This window comes from Phacochoerus africanus, chromosome 8 (genome assembly GCF_016906955.1).
Source record: "Phacochoerus africanus isolate WHEZ1 chromosome 8, ROS_Pafr_v1, whole genome shotgun sequence".
Classification (NCBI taxonomy): domain Eukaryota; kingdom Metazoa; phylum Chordata; class Mammalia; order Artiodactyla; family Suidae; genus Phacochoerus; species Phacochoerus africanus.
The window spans coordinates 60193977-60212177 of NC_062551.1; the positions used below are offsets into that span (position 1 = coordinate 60193977).

At 47.3% G+C, this 18201-nt stretch overlaps 1 protein-coding gene across 2 annotated transcripts; it reads left to right on the top strand.

The window, feature by feature from the left end:
* Window positions 1–7961, top strand: GALP (galanin like peptide). Of its 2 annotated transcripts, XM_047790652.1 has the most exons (7): window positions 1–82; window positions 1873–1992; window positions 3738–3786; window positions 4535–4615; window positions 5198–5275; window positions 6170–6237; window positions 7391–7961. In XM_047790652.1, the coding sequence occupies exons 2-7, from the start codon at window positions 1912–1914 to the stop codon at window positions 7394–7396; spliced, it is 363 nt and encodes a 120-aa protein (XP_047646608.1). In that variant the 5' UTR covers window positions 1–82; window positions 1873–1911; the 3' UTR covers window positions 7397–7961. The 2 variants fall into 2 exon arrangements, with proteins under 2 accessions (XP_047646608.1, XP_047646609.1); XM_047790653.1 differs by lacking the exon at window positions 6170–6237 and having other exon boundaries at window positions 44–82.
* The last annotated feature ends 10240 nt before the right edge of the window (window positions 7962–18201 follow it).

Consider the following 18201-nt stretch of genomic DNA (forward strand, 5'->3'; position numbering starts at 1 on the left):
CTTGGGCATAAAAGCAAGAGTCACAGAGCTTTGACCCAGTGCAGAAGGGAACGAGCTGGGGAGAGCTGCCGACTGCAGGCAGGTGAGAGCAGGTGGGAGGGGCTGGTCCTGGGAGGATGCGTGATGGTCGGGAAAGGCCGGGAGAAGGAAAGGGAGGCAGTGGGAACAGGGCGCCTGGCGGGGGGGGGGGCAGGTAAAACGACAGGGGTCTGGGAATAGGATGGGGGAGGGATGAGAACAGGAACGGCAGGGCACGGCGGTGGGCTGAGAGTGACAGAGGAGGGGTGGGACAGTGCCTCTGAGGCTCCCAAGCTGGTGTCCCTCGGGTCCCTCGTGCCTGGAGGGGTCGGGGGGCGTGTTTTACGTACCCAGGATCTCATTTCTTACTTATTAACTTTGGCATTGCCCCTCCCCCAGCTCTCTTGCTTTACTGCCATAAACATCTCCACCAAAACTTCAGAAAACTTGGGAGCATTTGTTTTAATTTTCTGTGATATATTTAAGGCAAAAATGCCGAGCGATGCCCCTTCCATGAGTACTAGGGAATTCTGCACTTTACGTTAAAAGTCAGACACAGGAAGACAAATACTACGTGATGTCACCTGCATGTGGCTTCTAAAATAAAACCTCACGTGGAGTTCCCGTCGTGGCTTAACAAACCCGACTAGGATCCGAGAGGATGCGGGTTCGATCCCTGGCCTCGCTCCGTGGGTTAAGGATCCAGCGTTGCCGTGAGCTGTGGTGTAGGTCGCAGATGTGGCTCCATCCCGCGTTGCTGTGGCTCGGGGTGGGGAGTGGGGTGGGGGAGGCCAGCAGCTACAGCTCCAATTCCACCCTTAGCCTGAGAACCTCCATATGTTGCGAGTGGGGCCCTAAAAAGACAAAAACAAACAAATTAATTAATTAAATTAATAATTTATTAAATAAATAATTTAATTAAATAAATTAAATTAAATTTAAAAACTTCCTAAACGCATAGAAAAGGGATGGGATTGATGGTTACCAGAGGCAGGGGTGGAGGAGTGGAGGAACTGGGAGAAGATGGTTGAAAGGTATGGATTTTTAGTTAATTTCATGATAAATAAGTCCCGAGGATGCCATGCACAGCATGGCAACAGGAGTTAACGGCATCCTATTGTATATTGAAAAGTTGCTCAGAGAGCGAATCCTCAAAATTCTCATCGCTGGGGAAAAAAGAATTTTTTTGTAACTACGAGAGGGGATGTGTGTTCACTAAACTAACTTTGGTAGTCATCCTTTCCCGATATATACATATGTCAGCCACGCAGGACTCTTAATTATATAGTGTTGCATGTCAATTATTTCTCCATAAAACAGGAAAGAAAAAATGCTTTAGGAGGATAGACCTCATGTTAAAAAAAAAATAAGCAAAAATCTTAGGAAGTTCCCATTGTGGCTTAGTGGAAATGAATCTGATTAGTATCCATGAGGATGCAGGTTTGATCCCTGGCCTCGCTCAGTGGGTTAAGGATCCGGCATTGCTGTGAGCTGTGGTGTAGTTTGCAGACGCGGCTCAGATCCCATGTTGCTGTGGCTGTGGTGTAGGCTGGCAGCTGTAGCTTCGATTCCACCCCTAGCCAGGGAACTTACATGTGTGGCAGGTGCAGCCCTAAAAAGCAACAAATAAACAAACAAATAAAAAACTTAAAAAAAAATGCAGCCAAATGTAAAGGGAAATCTCAAAGCTGGTGGATGTGTTTGTCTATTGCCCTGGTGGTGGTTATGGCATCTGGGTGAACATGTATGTCCAACCCCTCCAAGGGGTATACTGAGGGGTCTATACTTTTTTGCAGATCAATTATACCCCAGGAGAACTACAAAATAAATAGGATCACTGTCCTCTCTTTGCAGCCTTCTTCAGCCTCAAGTACCCATCCCTCCAGCCCTCAGATGGCTCTGACTGTCCCTCTGATCGTTCTTGCAGTCCTGCTCAGCCTGATGGAGTCTCCAGCCTCTGCTCCGGTCCACAGGGTGAGACCTTCCTGGGCTCCTGCACACCTGGAACCTGCCTTGTCCCTGCCCTCCCAGGAAGAGGGTTCTCCTGCATCGCCATCACTGCCATCCTGTTCTGTCACTTTCCAGCTGCATGACTCCTGGCAATGTGCACTAGTCTCTCCATCTCTTCATGTTCACCTTTGGGAAGGTTGAGCAAGTTCATCTATCTGAATGACCTTCACCTGGTTGTCAGTTTGGCTGCCCAGGTTTGGAGGGCCAGCCGTTCTCCATGCTGGCTGGGGTGAACCAGTCCAGTTTCTTTGAGCTTCCTTTATTTCTAAATAACAAGAGGATAACAGTTGTACCCATTTGATGGGGACAGTCAGGGGATGTGACAAGGGCTAATGGGTGGGGGGTACTTTCTTGGCCCCCACACCGATGCCAAACCCTTGACATGCACTGGCCAGTTCTACCCAGCAAATTCTTTTTCTTTTCTTTCTTTCTTTTTAGGATGGCACGCATGGCATACGGAGGTTCCCAGGCTTGGGGTCGAATCAGAGCTATAGATACTGGCTTATGCCACAGCCACAGCAACGCAGGATCTTTGCAGAGTCTGCAACCTACACCACAGCTCATGGCAATGCCAGATCCTGGACACACTGAGTAAGGCCAGGGATCGAACCCCCGTCCTCATGGATACTGGTCGGGTTCGTTTCCACTGCGCCACAACAGGACTCCCCCCGTGTTGTTTCTATCTTGTTACTTCCCATTTGACAGAATGGAGAACCGAAGCTTAACTGTTCAGTTCACGTGATTGATAAGAGTCTGAAATCTGCCTATGTCTGAATCCTAGCACCAGGTACTATATTAATTCAGGCAATTTGTCCAAACTTTTGGGGCCTTGGTTTCTTCTGTTAAACAGGTAATAGTTCCAGCCTGTCAGGGTTGTTGAGAGGATTAGGTAGGTAAGAACTTAGAACCAGAGCTGGGCTTCAAGGGCATGGGATCCACAGAGTCACACAGGACCCCACACCCGAAGGGGCCCAGGCCTGGGTAAAGGCTGTGCTGCCATCATTTTGAAATCTTAGGCATGTTCAATCAGGGACCCCATATTTCATTTTGCACTGGGTTCCCTAAATTAGGTTCCCCTTGGGACTGGCACTGGCAGAGAGTCAGTGCACAGTAAGTGTGAGCTGTTATAATTATCAAAGGAACTCAGCAACTTGCCTGCAGCCATGCAGTGATGCAGCCTGGGTTTGGTCCCCTGTGTGAGTGATTTGTGACAGTACACTACGCACACAAAGGGCTTAAAGCAATGGTTGTTTTGGTTTCTTTTTTTTTTTTTGTCTTTTTAGGGCCACACCCACGTCATGTGGAGGTTCCCAGGCTAGGGGTCGAATTGGAGCTGTAGTTGCTGGCCTACACCACAGCCACAGCAACGCAGGTCCAAGCCGGGTCTGAGACCTACACCACAGCTCACAGCAACACTAGATCCTTAACCCGGTGAGCAAGGCCAGGTATTGAACCTGCGTCCTCATGGATGCTAGGCAGGTTCTTTTCCACTGAGCCCACAATGGGAACTCCAAAGCAGTGGGGCTTTTTAAAAAAGCTTTCTGCCTTTAGAGGTCTTCAGTTTCCTCACCGGTGACGTTCAGATTAAGCAAAGCTGCTTCACAGACCAGCGGTTAAGTGGCCTGCGGACCACGTCATCTCAGACCTGGGGGATGACCGCTGCTGGCCTTTCTGTCTCTCTGAGCCTTGGTCTTTCCTTCTCTGTCCAGGGGCGAGGAGGCTGGACCCCCAACAGTGCTGGTTTCCTCCTGGGTCCCGGTAAGTGAGCCTGTTCCGAGCACTTCCACCCTGGCTCCTGCCTGCTTGGAGCCCGTGGGCAGTGAGTTTGCGACCCTGCAAAGACCCTCGAGCACATTCGCTGACGTCCACAGGTTTCACCAGGGTTAGGCTGGTGGAGTGACTGGCGCATGGATCCAGCAGCCAGAGCGTTGGGTTGAAGTCCCACTCTGACCCCCCGCTGGATATTCAACCTTTACGTCTCCACGCCTCCATTGCCTCGTCTGTGGCGATGGGTGTAGCGATGTCCACCCCCACCCCCACCCTGCCCCGCACAGGTTGTTATGAGAATTAGATGACTTAGAGCAATTCTGGCATGTTCTTCCATCCATCTCTCTCAGTTCCCCTAAGCGCGTCTTCACTGCGTACTTGTGTCCGTAGTAGGGCGCTCTTTCCCTGCAGTTAAGGTTACGTGCCAGGACCCCTGCAATGCTACGGTTCGGAAGAGCTGGAGGGACGTGGGAATTGGATCTAGACAGTGGTGGCCTCGAACCCCAGTTCTGCTACTTAGCAGTGGGGTAACCTTGAGCTAAGGGCTCTACTTCTCGGAGCCTCGGGGTCTTCTCTGGGGACATCAGGATGGTCGGTGTGCACCCCGCCCCTCCGCATTTGTTGGAGGTGCGCCACCAGGCGGATAGCGCCCTGGGGCTCTGGGCTGCTGGTTCTGTGTGTTCTCACTGCCTTTAATGACCAACTGGTCTTGCTCCCTCTCCTCACCCCCGCCCCCCAGTACTCCATCCGCCCTCCAGGGCTGAAGAAGGCAGGAAGGGGAAGACAGCCCTCGGGATCCTGGACCTGTGGAAGGCCATTGGTGAGTGAATCAGGAGTCTGACGGCCCTGTCCCTCCCCCGCAACGCTCCCCTCCACCTGCCTCTAGCTGGTGTTGGAAACTGGTGGGTGTGGGTTCCCACCCTTGTTCTGCCACGTCCCAGCTGGCGGAGCTTGAGCAACTTACTTCACATGCCTCCATGGGTAACACAGTCTCCTGAAAACCACCGCACAACGAGTGCAGTGAAAGCAGGTATGTACAATTCCTAGAAGGGAGGCTGGCATCTCAGGCAGGGTTTTTCAACCTTGGCACCAGCTGACATTTGGGGCTGGATGGTTCCCTGCGGTGGAGCCCTCTTGCGCGTTGTGGGGCGTTTAGCAGCATCCCTGACCTCCATCCCCTAGATGGCAGTAGTAGCTCCAAGTCGTAACCACCAAAAATGTCCCCTGAAATTGCCAAATGGCCCCGGGGCTGAAGAGGGGAGGGGACCTTCGCTCAAGACCTAGATGAGAGCCTCTGGGGACCCTCCAATGCCCAGGAAACAGGAGGTAAACCCGCAATGAACAGTACACAGTACTGAATGAATGGCCTGGAGGCATAACGATTTTTGTGTTTTTTCCCTAGATGGGCTCCCCTATCCCCAGTCTCAGTTGGCCTCCAAGAGGAGTCTGGGGGAGACTTTCGCCAAACCAGACTCTGGAGGTAAGACCACGGGAAGTGTGGAAGCGCGAGAGCGAGGTGAGAAGGGGCCAGAAGCGCCAGCAGAGCTCGCAAGTTCAGGACGGATGGGGAGGAAGCTGGACTCACCCAAGGGACCCCTTGCCTGTAACCACAGCTCCCACCCCTAACCCTATATCTTCAACGCCGAGGGCCCGTCCTGCCTTGACTGCCCACCTCAACACGGTTCCTTCACCTCAGACCCTGCCTCACAGCCCAGTCTAATTTCCCAGCCAGTCCCTGGCTTTTCCCTACAGAATAGCATTTTTCCAATACATGACTGCACACCCAAACCTAGATTCCCCCTCCCTGCCCCCGCTCCCAGTATCATCAAGCTCAGCTTTAGCTAAGTCTTTGACCTCAAACTCTCACTTTGACCTCATGGTTCCATCCAATTTGACCTCTCCCCTAAACGAGATCTTTGTTTCCAACCTGTAAAATGTGAACTTTGATCCCGTCAGCACTCACAATCAAAAGGGGGTTTCAGTATGGACTTGGTTTTCTTGGTGACCAAGTCCCTTGGCTCTAAGCTCTTCGCATGAGCTCTTGCTTCAATCTAGAGTATTCTGTGTCTAGCCCTGTGCATAGCTAGATCCTTCATGTTCCAGAAATCAGTTTAGGATTTCCCTGGTGGTTCAATGGGTTAAGGACCCAGCATTGTCACTGCTGTGGTTTGGTTTGTTGCTGTGGTGCAGGTTTGATCCCTGGTCTAGGGTGTTGTGGGCACGGCCGAAAGAAAGAAAGAAAGAGAAAGAAAAATGAAGAAAATAAAAGAAATCAGTTTAGTTCTCACCTCCACCTTAGAGGCTTTCCCTGACCATTATATCTGGCATAAACCTACTTTTTCCCTATTTCTGTCATCTTGTTTTATTTTAAAAGTAACATTTGTTGGAGTTCCTGACGTGGTGCAGTGGAAACGAATCCGACCAGGAACTACGAGGTTTCAGGTTCGATCCCTGGCCTTGCTCAGTGGGTTAAGGATCCAGTGTTGCTGTGAGCTGTGGTGTAGGTTGCAGATGTGGCTCGGATCCCACATTGCTGTGGCTGTGGTGTAGGCCGGCAGCTATAGCTCCGATTCAACCCCTAGCCTGGGAACCTCCATATGGTACAGGTGCAGCCCTAAAAAGCAAAAAAAAAAAACCAAAAAAAACAAAAAAAAAAACACAAAACACAAAACAAAACAAAATGCAAAAACCCCAAAAGTAACATTTATCACTGTATGATTCTTCCTCCTTCATGTATTTATCTACATATACTGTCTTTTTTTGTTGTTATTGTTGTTGTTGCTATTTCTTGGGCCGCTCCCGCGGCATATGGAGGTTGCCAGGCTAGGAGTTGAATCGGAGCTGTAGCCACCGGCCTACGCCAGAGCCACAGCAATGCGGGATCCGAGCCACGTCTGCAACCTACACCACAGCTCACGGCAACGCCGGATCGTTAACCACTGAGCAAGGGCAGGGACCGAACCCGCAACCTCATGGTTCCTAGTCGGATTTGTTAACCACTGCGCCACGACAGGAACTCCTACATATACTGTCTTCTCCCAACCAAATCTAAGGTCCACATGGGAAGAGAGCTCCTCTGTCTTGCTCACTGCCTAGCACAGTGGATGATACAAGTGTGTGCTTGGTACATATTTGTTATGTGAGTTAAATTATCTAAATGCCGGCTTCCCTTGTCACCTTCCCACCCGACCACGATCAAAGTCAGCCACCTCCTGGAATCCCACTTCCTTCAGTCCCCAACCCTACATAGGGAAATGCTTTGAAAAGCATTGTTGGTGATCGACCAGCCCTGGACAGGGCATACCTTCTGAATTCGGTAATTCACCCTCCAACCTCGGTGAGACTCTGGCTCTTGAGAACCCCCGCCACCACCAGGTACCATCTTATAGCGGGGCTGGAAAAGGGAATGAGGCAGGTAGCTGAATAGAAAAAGTGAAAGAAGAAAGGAACAAGGGAGGGAGAGAGGCCACGGCTGTGGGATTTGAGATGAACCGAAGACATTTTCCTGTCTAGTTCCACCTCCAGCCTCAAGAACCTGGTTTGAGTACCAGTGGAGAGCAGAACCATCCAAAACTCACCTCTTTCTCTCCTGCAGATCTAGGCAAGCTCTGCAAGAACGTTCCAAAGGAGAAAGATGCCTTGACATCATAGATGCCTCCAAACTTCCGCTCCAAACCTCCCCCCCACCCCCGTCCCCAGATCCTCCTGAAACCCTAGGTAGACACCCTTTACTGAGACTGGGAGCCTGAAAGTAAATCCCCAAATCCCAGGTAGAAAATGGGGAGCATTTGAAGAATTATTCTCAAAAGTCCCCGGACTGTGCCAGGGTTCACTGATTCCCCCCCCCCTTGGACTAAGTGTAAAGCGATGTAAACCAACTCAAGAATAATTCTGAAACCATTCAGGAGATCCGGAGAGGAATCAGGAAATACTCCTGCAGTGCATTTAAAGTAACTGGGTCCTATACAACACGAGCCATTGGATCATACAATTTTGATATCCCTTCTAACACGGAGGTTCTAGGGTGTCTTGGCTGGAAAAGATTCTTCAGAGTAGCATGCTTGCCTTACCCCATCCTTCTCACCCCACCCCGAGCCTCCTCCAGCAGAAAGGACGAGAGGCCATCTGGAGCAGAGCGGAGAGAATAAATATTCCCTTTCAAAGAATCACTCTTGTTACTTCATTTGGGAATTTGTTGGGAATAGCAAAATCAAGGATGAAAGGACCAGACGTGGGGCTGGGTGGTGTTGAATTATCTCCGGAGAGCCTCTGCATTTAATTCCAGTTTCCGGCCGCTGTCCAGACCTGTCCGCACTTAGTCTTGTCATTAGCTCATTCATTATGAAACTTCTACATCTTCTGAAGCTGTGTTTTAGCTTCACATGAGTTTGTAGGTTTTGTGCATTTTGTCGTTGTGTAATGCCTTCTTTAATGCCCCTTCGTCTCTCTTGCCTTTGATTCTCTCTGGCCTGATATTAGTAACGCCCATACCAGATATTTACCACTGAAATGAAGAGAGTCTCGTCAGTCGGCTCTACTTCAGTTTTGAAAAGTGGCAAGTCAGAATTCCCTCATGGTGAAGTGGGTTAAAGAACCGGCGGTACCACCGCAGTGGGTCAGTGATGTGCCCTGTGTTCGATCCCTGGACCAGGAGCTTCTGCATACCTCAGGTACAGCCCCCCAGAATTGACAAGTCCTAACGAGGAGAGGACTGGCGCGCCTGTGCTCAGAAGAGTCAGGTGAGGGGAACACAGAGGAAGGGAGAGGGTGGTGGACTCATAGCTTGTCATGGTCTCTCCTCTGGCCAGTTCTCCAAACTGGTCTCCTGAAAACATTTGATGAAAAATTTAAAAATTATTGGAGTTCCTGTCCTGGTGCAGCAGAAACGAATCCGACTAGGAACCATGAGGTTGTGGGTTTGATCCCTGGCCTCGCTCAGTGGGTTAAGGATCCAGTGTTGCCGTGAGCTGGGGTGTAGGTCGGATCTGGTGTTACTGTGGCTGTGGCATCGGCTGGCAACTACAGCTCCGATTCGACCCCTAGCCTGGGAGCCTCCATATGCCGAGGGCACAGCCCTAGAAAAGGCAAAAAAAAAAGGCAAAAAAAAATTGCAAATTATGGTAAAACACGTGGAACTCAGAATTCATCATCTCATCCCCGTTTAAGTGCGCAGCTCATTGACGGGAGGACATTCACTGTGTGGCGCAGGCGTCACCACCGTCCGGGTCCAGAACTCATTCCGTCTTGCAAAACTGAACCTGTCTCCACTCAGTAGGAACTTCCCAAGGCCCCCTCCCCCCCAGCCCCCCAAAACCACCTTCCTGCTTTCCGTCTGGAGTCACCGTATTTGTTCTTTGGTGACTGGCTGGTGTCACTTAGGGCTGAAGTCCTCAAGGTGCATCTCTGTGGCCGTCTCTGATGGGATTGTCTTCCTTTTATGGCTGGATAATAGGCTATCACCCTGGGAAGCTTCAAAAAGATCCTTGCCTGAGCTCCTCCCTAGAAGAAATAAATCAGACCCTCTAAGGGTGGGGGGAAGGCGTGGCTGCCGCCTGTTTGTCCTCTGTGCTCCTGGAGATCTGCTGGAGTTGGGAGCCTCAGATTTGGAGAGAGCCTCTTTCAACGCTGGTCCCCGTGGTGCAGACGCCGGCGGCAAGGGAGGGGTGCGTAGGCAGGGGGGAGAGGGAGGCTTAAATGTGAGGCCCTGGGAAGGAAGGATTGTATGAAAGGGAGTGTTAACTGCGAATTAATCTCTACGCCTGTCCTTACCGGCACCGAGACTAGAACAGAGTATCCTCAGATCCACAGCTTTGCCAGGTTTCTCAGCTACGACCGAGACCCCATTCCAGGGCTTCCCACCCTGGGCGCCAGTGACACTTAGGATGGCATCCTGCTCTGGTGGGGGACTGTCCTGTGCATTGGAGGATGTTAAGCAGCAGCCCCCATCACCACACTTCCACTGGCAGGGCACCCTCTCCCCAGCTGTCACATCCAAAACCATCTCCAAACATTACCGAATGTCCACTTGGGGAAATATCACCCTGGCCTGAGGATTCCTGCCCTAAAGGATAGTAATTTGCGGCCTGGGAGTTCCTGTCATGGCTCAGTGGTTAACGAATTGACTAGGAACCATGAGGTTGTGGGTTCAATCCCTGGCCTCGCTCAGTGGGTTGAGGATCCAGCATTGCTGTGGCTGTGGTGTAGGCTGGCAGCTGTAGCTCCAATTCCACCCCTAGCCTGGGAACCTCCATATGCCACAGGTGCAGCCCTAAAAAACAAACAAAAAAAAATCAAAAACAAACAAACAAAAAAACCCCCAAAACTTGGTGGGACGCAGAAAGTCAGAAAGGTGGAAGAAAATTTTGGGGAACTCTTCAAGAACCAAGAAGGGATAAAGAATCTAGAGTCAAGACAAGATATTAGGATTCCCCAAAAGAGAGGAAAATAAAAATGAAAAAATGGAGAAAGGAACAATTGGAAGAAATAATGGAGATACATTTAATCTTTAATCCTGAGATTAAAGATGAAAGACCTGTCAGATCAGTAGGGTTCTTAAGACTGAAGAAGAAAAAATTACACCTGGATTAAGAAGATGTGGTATATATACACAATGGAATACTACTCAGCCCTAAAAAAGAACAAACTAATGCCATTTGCAGCAACATGGATGGATCTAGAGACTTTCATACTAAGCGAAGTAAGTCGGAAAGAGAAAGACAAATATCATATGATATCACTTATTTGTGGAATCTAAAATATGGAACAGATGATCCTATCCAAAGATAACAAACAAACAAAAAACAGAAACAGATCATGGCTTAGGAGAGCAGACTTAATGTTCACAGCGGGGAAAGGGAAGGGAGTGGGATGGATGGGCATTTGGGGGGTTTTTTGGATGCAAACTCATATCTGGAACGGATGGGCAATGGGGCCCTACTTTACAGCACAGGGAGCTGTGTGTGATTGGGTGACTTTGTTGTACAAGAGAACTTGATGAAACATTGTAAATCAACTATATCTTAATAATAATAATAAAAACTATACTTGGTCACGAAAGAGCAAATTTCAAAAATACCCAAAACAAAGAGAAAAACATTTTAAATCTTCCATACACATCGTTTCCCCAGAAATGATGTGAGGCTTTCCAGCAGCAATGCTGGGTAAAGGAGGTAAATGAAGCACTACTTCTCAAGTGACAAAGAAAAATAATGTAAATATAATTTTTTGTCTAGCCACATATTCATTCCAATGAAGTGTGTATAAATTCTTGGTTATACCAGGTACTTTATAGCCACATTTTAAAAAGCTGATGATGAGTTCCCCTGTGGCACAGCAGATTAAAGACCCAGCACTGTCACTGCCGAGTCTGGGGTCACTGCTGTGGCATGGGTTTGATTCCTGGTGAGGGAAATTCTGCATGTGTGGGAGTGGCCAAAAAGAAAAGCTGATGGAACATCTTCATAAATAAAAATGCTGTTATGTTTCAAGAATAAATACTTTCAACCCAAATAGCCCTCTGCTTGACTATCTATTATGGAATAGTAAACTTTCAGGGTTTTCAAAATTGGCGTCTAAAACTTTCAAGGGAGGTGGCTCCCAGGTTGTACCATTTGCTCTTTCCTAGCTAACCCTAGCTATGACGGTTCTTTAATGTACTTTAAAAAGCAAATATATATTACTAAGGAAAAAAGTCACTTATAATTTCCGTGTCGTAATTGTTAAGGTGTTCTAGAGCCATTTGCATACAATTTAATGTAATTTCATTCCATTCTACTGTTTACACAACAATTACTTGAAGATGACTGCAAAGGTAAAAGGAAAAGAAGAAAAAGAAAATCTTAATAAATAGCCTAGGACTTTGGATATGTCATCTATCTCTGTCTGTCAGTCTACGTATGTATGTACATATCTGTCTATTCTGTCGATAATTATCTATCTGCCTATATATTACTTATCTATCTTATATGTATGCGTGCATCTGTCTACCTATCATCTACCTGCCGATGTATTATCTATGTATGTACCTACCATGTGTATATTATGTATGAATGTGTCTATGTGTACACATATCTATCCAGTCTATATAACTAGGTGTCATTACATATCTATTTATCTATCTATCATGTATTATGTATGTAGCTATGTATGAATGTATCACTTATGTATCATCTGTCTGTATGCCTATGTATCTATGTATTCTACCTGTCTCTCTCTCTCATCTATTCGCCCATATACTATCTATGTATGTATGTAGTCTAGCATCCGTCTATCCACCTATGTATTATGCATGCATGCATGTTTCTTTATTTATGATCTATCTTATTATATATGTATCTATCTGTTCTATTTTTCTATCTATCATCTATCTTATGTATATATCTATCCTATTATTTTTTCTTTTTTTCTTTTTTTTTTTTTTTTTGCTTTTTAGGGCTGCACCCACGGTATACGGAAGTTCCCAGGCTAGGGGTTGAATCGGAGTTGTAGCCGCCAGCCTACACCACAGCCACAGCAATGAGGGATCCGAGCCGTGTCTGCAACCTACACCATAGCCCACTGGCAACATCGGATCCTTAACCCACTGAGCAAGGCCAGGGATCAAACCTGCAGCCTCACGGTTCCTAGTCAGATTGTTTCTGCTGTGCTGCAATGGGAACTCCGTATCCTATTTTTCTATCTATCTTACATCTATCTTATGTATGTGTCTATCCTATTTTTCTATCCATCTGTTCACCTACCTACTTATCTATCATCGTCTATCAACCAATATATTATGTATGAACGTATCTATCATCTGTCTGTATATCCACATATCAATCTATGTGCTTTATTATCTATCATGTAACTACGTATTGTGTATGTATGTATGTCTATAGCATGTATGTATGTATGTCATCTATGTATCTGTCAGTCATGTTTGTGTGTATCCACCATCTGTCATCAACCAGTCTATGTACCTACATGTCTGTCTGTCATCTCTCCGTCTGTCACTATCACCCATCTATGTATCTGTCGTGTGTGTCTCTATCTATCATCTATCCATCAGTCGATCTATATGCCTATCATCTATCTTTTCTGTACTTATGCCTGCATGTACATGTGTATCTGTCTATCATTATTGCCATCAGCATATCTATTGTGTGTTTATTTAATCTGTTTGTCTATATTCACATATTGAGTATCTACCATGTAAATGTACTAGATCTCAAGCACCACCCCAAATGCTGATGCAGTAAATAAGACAAAGCATCAGATCTTGGGGAGCTTGCCATGTATACTGGGTAAACTAACAATGAGAAACACGCAGAGACTTGAATAATATGTATGTTGGTGGGAAGTAAAAGGAGTAGAAATAAATCTGGCTTGAAGGTTCCCAACCAAACCAACTGTGCCCCCACAGGGGACAGTTTGGTGGCGTCTGAAAGCCTTTTTTGTTGTCACACTGAGGGGGGCACCTGGCATCCAGAGGCCGGAGGAAAGTGTTGCTGTTCAACATCCCACAATGCACAGGACCATCCCCACAACTTTCTTTTCTTTTTTTAGAACCATAGGTGTAGCATGTGGAGGTTCCCAGGCTAGGGGTCAAATCAGAGCTACAGCTGCCAGCCCACACCACAGCCACAGCAGTGCCAGATCCAAGCTGCACCTGCAGCCTACACCACAGCTCATGGAAATGCTGGATCCCAAACCCACTGAGCAAGGCCAGGGATGGAACCTGCATCCTCATGGTCACTAGTCAAGTTTGTTTCCGCTGTGCCACGACAGGAACCCCTCCTCTGGCCCATAATACGAGGATGAGAAACTGCTATCGAGGAGCTTGATGGAGGGGGATGTTGGTAGGTACAGTATAACCAGGGCATGGGTCCCCAAAGGACTAGTAATTGTGGGGAGGTGTGAATCAGGTCTGAGGGCCGTCCACACCTACATCAGAGAGAGAGAGAGAGAGAGAGAGAGAGAGAGAGAGAAGCCTGAGGGTCCATGAGGGCAAGAGGAAGGTTTGGATTTGCATCCAGGCATTCTGAAAACCCAGTGGGATCAATAGGCTATTGATCTCCTAAAGCACAGCCTGGGGGGCCGAGCGGAGTACCGCCTCCAGAGGGTCAGGGGGTATCGCGGAAACTTTTTTCAATGCTGTCGTAATGCTTCTGGAGAGATTTGAGGACAGTGATGGGTGACAGTGGGTCTTGTGCTTGCTGAGTGTCAGACTCTGAATCTATTTTGATGGTGAGGTCATTAGGAATTTGACCACTCACAGGACCTGGGGTGGAGAGCCAAAGATGACACCAAGTTTATGGAATCCAAGAATCACAATTTGTAGTTGTTTGACCGAGGGAAAAAAGGCTTGGGAAGACACGTTTGTTGGAGGAAGGCAAAGAGTATTGTTATGGCTGCGCTAAGTTTGCAGGGTCTGTGAGACACACAGGTGGAGCTCTGAGAAAGCACGTGAGCATCTGAACATGGACTGGAGAAGAACTGTCAGGGTAGAGCTGTTACAGTGCTCATCATGGGTGTATAAAACTATATAAATCTGTATGAATAAATAGTAAATCCGCAAGAGATAGTGTTGACTGGATGTGGAGAAATTAGAATGCTGTGCACTGTTGGTGGGAACGTAAAATGATGCAGACTCTGGAGAAAACAGTATGGGGTTCTTCCAAAAGTGAGAAACAGAACTGCCCTGCAATCTAGCATTTCCACTTCGGGGGATTTAAATCAAGATCCCAGAGATGTCTGCACCCCCATGTTCACGGAAGCATTATTATTATTATTATCACTATTATTCTTTTGCTTTTTAGGGTTGTACCCGCGGCATATGGAGGTTCCCAGGCTAGGGGTTGAATTGGAGCTACAGCCACCAGCCTACATCACAGCCACAGCCATGTGGGATCTGAGCCGAGTCTGCAACCTACCCCACAGCTCATGGTAATGCCAGATCCCCAACCCCCTGAGCGAGGCCAGGGATCGAATCCCCATTCCCATGGATCCTAGTCCACGAAGGGAATTCTGAATGTAGTTCCTTAACCTCAGAGCCACGAAGGGAACTCTGAATGAAGCATTATTTATGGCAGCAAAGGGGTGGAAACCATTCAAATTTCACTGACAGCTGAGTGGGAAAGCATACATTTTCTCTGAAAAAATGAAAAGTAATTATTGATCCATGAGGAATATTGGTGATGTATGAAACTTCTGTTTTTGCTATTTTTGGATATGTTTTAATTTATATGTTAAGGAGTTTGCTAGAGCTAGACTACATCACTGACTTTATGTCAACTCAGGAACTCTTCACACTTCTTGATTTTTCAAGATGTTGCTTCCTAAGGCAGTTAGGAAAAGTAAGAACTGCTAAACTGACATGGCATTCTCCTTTTTTTTCTACTGGGCTACAACCTCTGGTTTTCTAAATGGCTAATCAGATATGTTCGCCTCACACTTTGCCTGGCCAGCTGATTTAAGGTAAAGTCTTCATTATTTATTTACGCATTTTTTTATTTTGCCCACACCTACGGCATGTGGAACTTTCTAGGCCAGGAAATGAACCTGAGCCACAGCAGCAACCCAAGCCACAGCAGTGAAAACACTGAATTTTAACCCACTGAGACAACAGGGAACGCACCCAAGCTCATTTTTAAATTGAATTGTCTTTTATGTCTTTTTTCTAATTTTTTAGGCTGAAGCTGTGGCATATGGAAGTTTCCCCAGGGCTAGGGGTTGAATCGAATGGGAGCTGCAGCCACAGCAACACCGGATCCAAGCTGCTTCTGCAACCTACAGTGCAGCTTGCAGCAATGCAGGATCTTTAACTCACTGAGCAAGGCTAGGGATTGAACCCACGTCCTCAAGGACACTCTGTCATGTTCTTACCCCAGTAAGAGCCACAATAGGAACACCTAAAATCTTTTTTTTTTGGTCTTTTTTTGTTTTTTTCTAGTACCACACCCGTGGCATATGGAGGTTCCCAGGCTAGGTGTCATCGGAGCTGTAACCGCTGGCCTACACCAGAGCTACAGCAATGCCACATCCGAGCCACGTCTGCAACCTACACCACAGCTCACAGCAACGCCAGATCCTTAACCCACTGAGCAAGGCCAGGGATCGAACCTCCAACCTCATGGTTCCTAGTTGGATTCGTTAACCACTGAGCCACGACAGGAATGCCTCTTCTTTTCCTTTCTTATCTGCAAATTGTTAATAGATTTTTTTCTCTCTCAGTGCAGTTTCTATGGGATATTTATTTATTTATTTATTTATTTATTTTTGTCTTCTTGCTATTTCTTGGGCTGCTCCCATGGCATATGGAGATTCCCAGGCTAGGGGTCAAATCGGAGCTGTAGCCATCGGCCTACACCACAGCCACAGCAACCTGGGATCCGAGCTACGTCTGTAACCTACACCACAGCTCGTGGCAACACTGGATCCTTAACCCACTGAGCAAGGCCAGGGATCCAACCACAACCTCATGGTTCCTAGTTCGCTTTGTTAACCACTGAGCCACGACAGGAACTCCTCTATGGGATATTTAATCTACTTGGATTAAATCTAAATTGGTTCCTTCTAGGAACTTAAACCAATTATTTTGCTGACAAGGTAATAGGTAGAAGGGATTTTAATCCCCCCACCCCTACTCTGTATAAGTTGAGACATTTCAGCTCTGGGCACAGTTTAGAAGCCCTCCCAGACTCCAGAAGGCTGAAGCCAAGAGGATCCTAAGGAGGTAAGTTATAGGCAAGAATGTGTACTGAGGGCAATTGAAAATTAGACAGATTGAGGCATGTTTGGAAAGTTTGGCTTTCTACTCGCCATGTCTTAGCTCAGAGACCTTCTGGCTCGTCCTTGAACCCCATATTAACTCTGATTGACTGCTGGACTCTTCTGTGAGATGAAAAGAATGTTTCCACCCTCCATGATGTGGTTCATTCTTTTTTAAACCAGGGTTTCTCAGCCGCACCCTTTTGATCTTTTGGCAGGACAGGTAGAGCATTTCTTGAAAAGGACATTGAGCTGAAATGGTCTGAAATAAGACAAGGTTGTCCACAGTAGGTTTTTAGGCAGATGCGGGTCTGTTGCAATCCTTCTGTAGAGGATGTGGATTCGGGGGGACTTCCCTGGGCTTTGACCATCCAGAGGGTAAAATAAAGCTGAAGACAGGGTCTGATCCCTCCAGGATCAGAGCCCAGGTTTCTGTACCTGGCACACCATGGTTCTCACCCACTGTGGGCTCAGTACCCCTGGAAGTGCCTACGGTGTGCTCAGTACTCCCCGAGGTGGATAACGTGAGCCTGCTGGGATTTGCTTCCGTGGTTCCATGTATATCTTTGATGCAAAAAGAAGCAAAAGCGATTAGAAAATTTTTTGAAAGTGATGGGCCCATCCAATCCCTGACTTCTCCCAGATTTCCAGGAGCAGGAGACCACTCTTCATTTGCAGGATTTCAGGGGCTCTTTTCTCGGTTCTTTGAAAATCTCCATTTCTGAAAACATCCAAGTGCTTTGGGTTTTGAATCTGGTTTTCTGGGATGAGACTGAATCTCTGTGACCCAGAGAGGCAGCAAGTGGATTAACGGATTACCGAGGGTGGGGATGGGGAGGGTGGGTGCGGCCAGAAGCAGGGGAGTGACTGTTGGTACAGGGTTTCTTGTAGGGTATTGAAAAGGCTATGGGACTATGAGGTTGACGGTTGCCTGACACCAGGAAGGGGCTCGGTGGCATGGAACTGTGTACTTTATACAAAAGGAGAAAAGTGGTGAATGTGGGAGTCTAATTCTTGTAGGACTCTTTTCTGGCTTTCCTTTCCTGAAACAAATGCATATCCTGGGATGAACACAGACATGCTTCGGAGGGAAATCTCAGCTTAATATTTCCAACCTTCCTCTGCTACACAGAAGTCTCAGGTTCTGCATTTTTTTCTGTGTTCTTCTGTAGAATGATGACGCACACGGTTCTGCCTCGTAGCTCGCCTTGACAAAATGACAGAAAAACTGATATTATTGGTAAAAATCAGTCGTAGACTTCCACACAGGATTATCCCATTTGACATGAAGAATCAATGGTCCTAAGTTACAGATGAGAAAGCTGATGCTCACTTTTTGTATATTTACAAGTCGGAAGCTAGGGGGAGATCCTTTTCTTGTAAGGTGGCTGCCCGAATAGTAAGAGAGTTAACGTCTGAGCTGTGAAATCTTGAACCAGTGGGGGAATGGTGTTCAGTATTGGCATGCGGGATGGAGGGGAAAAGGAAGGGGTGGGATACAAATAAAACTCATCGGGTTCATTCTTTTTTGCCCTCAGGCTTGTGAACAGTGAAGCTCTTGCTGAGAAGAGCAGACCACATCTCTTCCAATCAGTGTCAATTCGCAACCTCCTGTAGAAGCTTTTGCCCAGAGGCCCATCGGCAAATTCTTCCAACAGT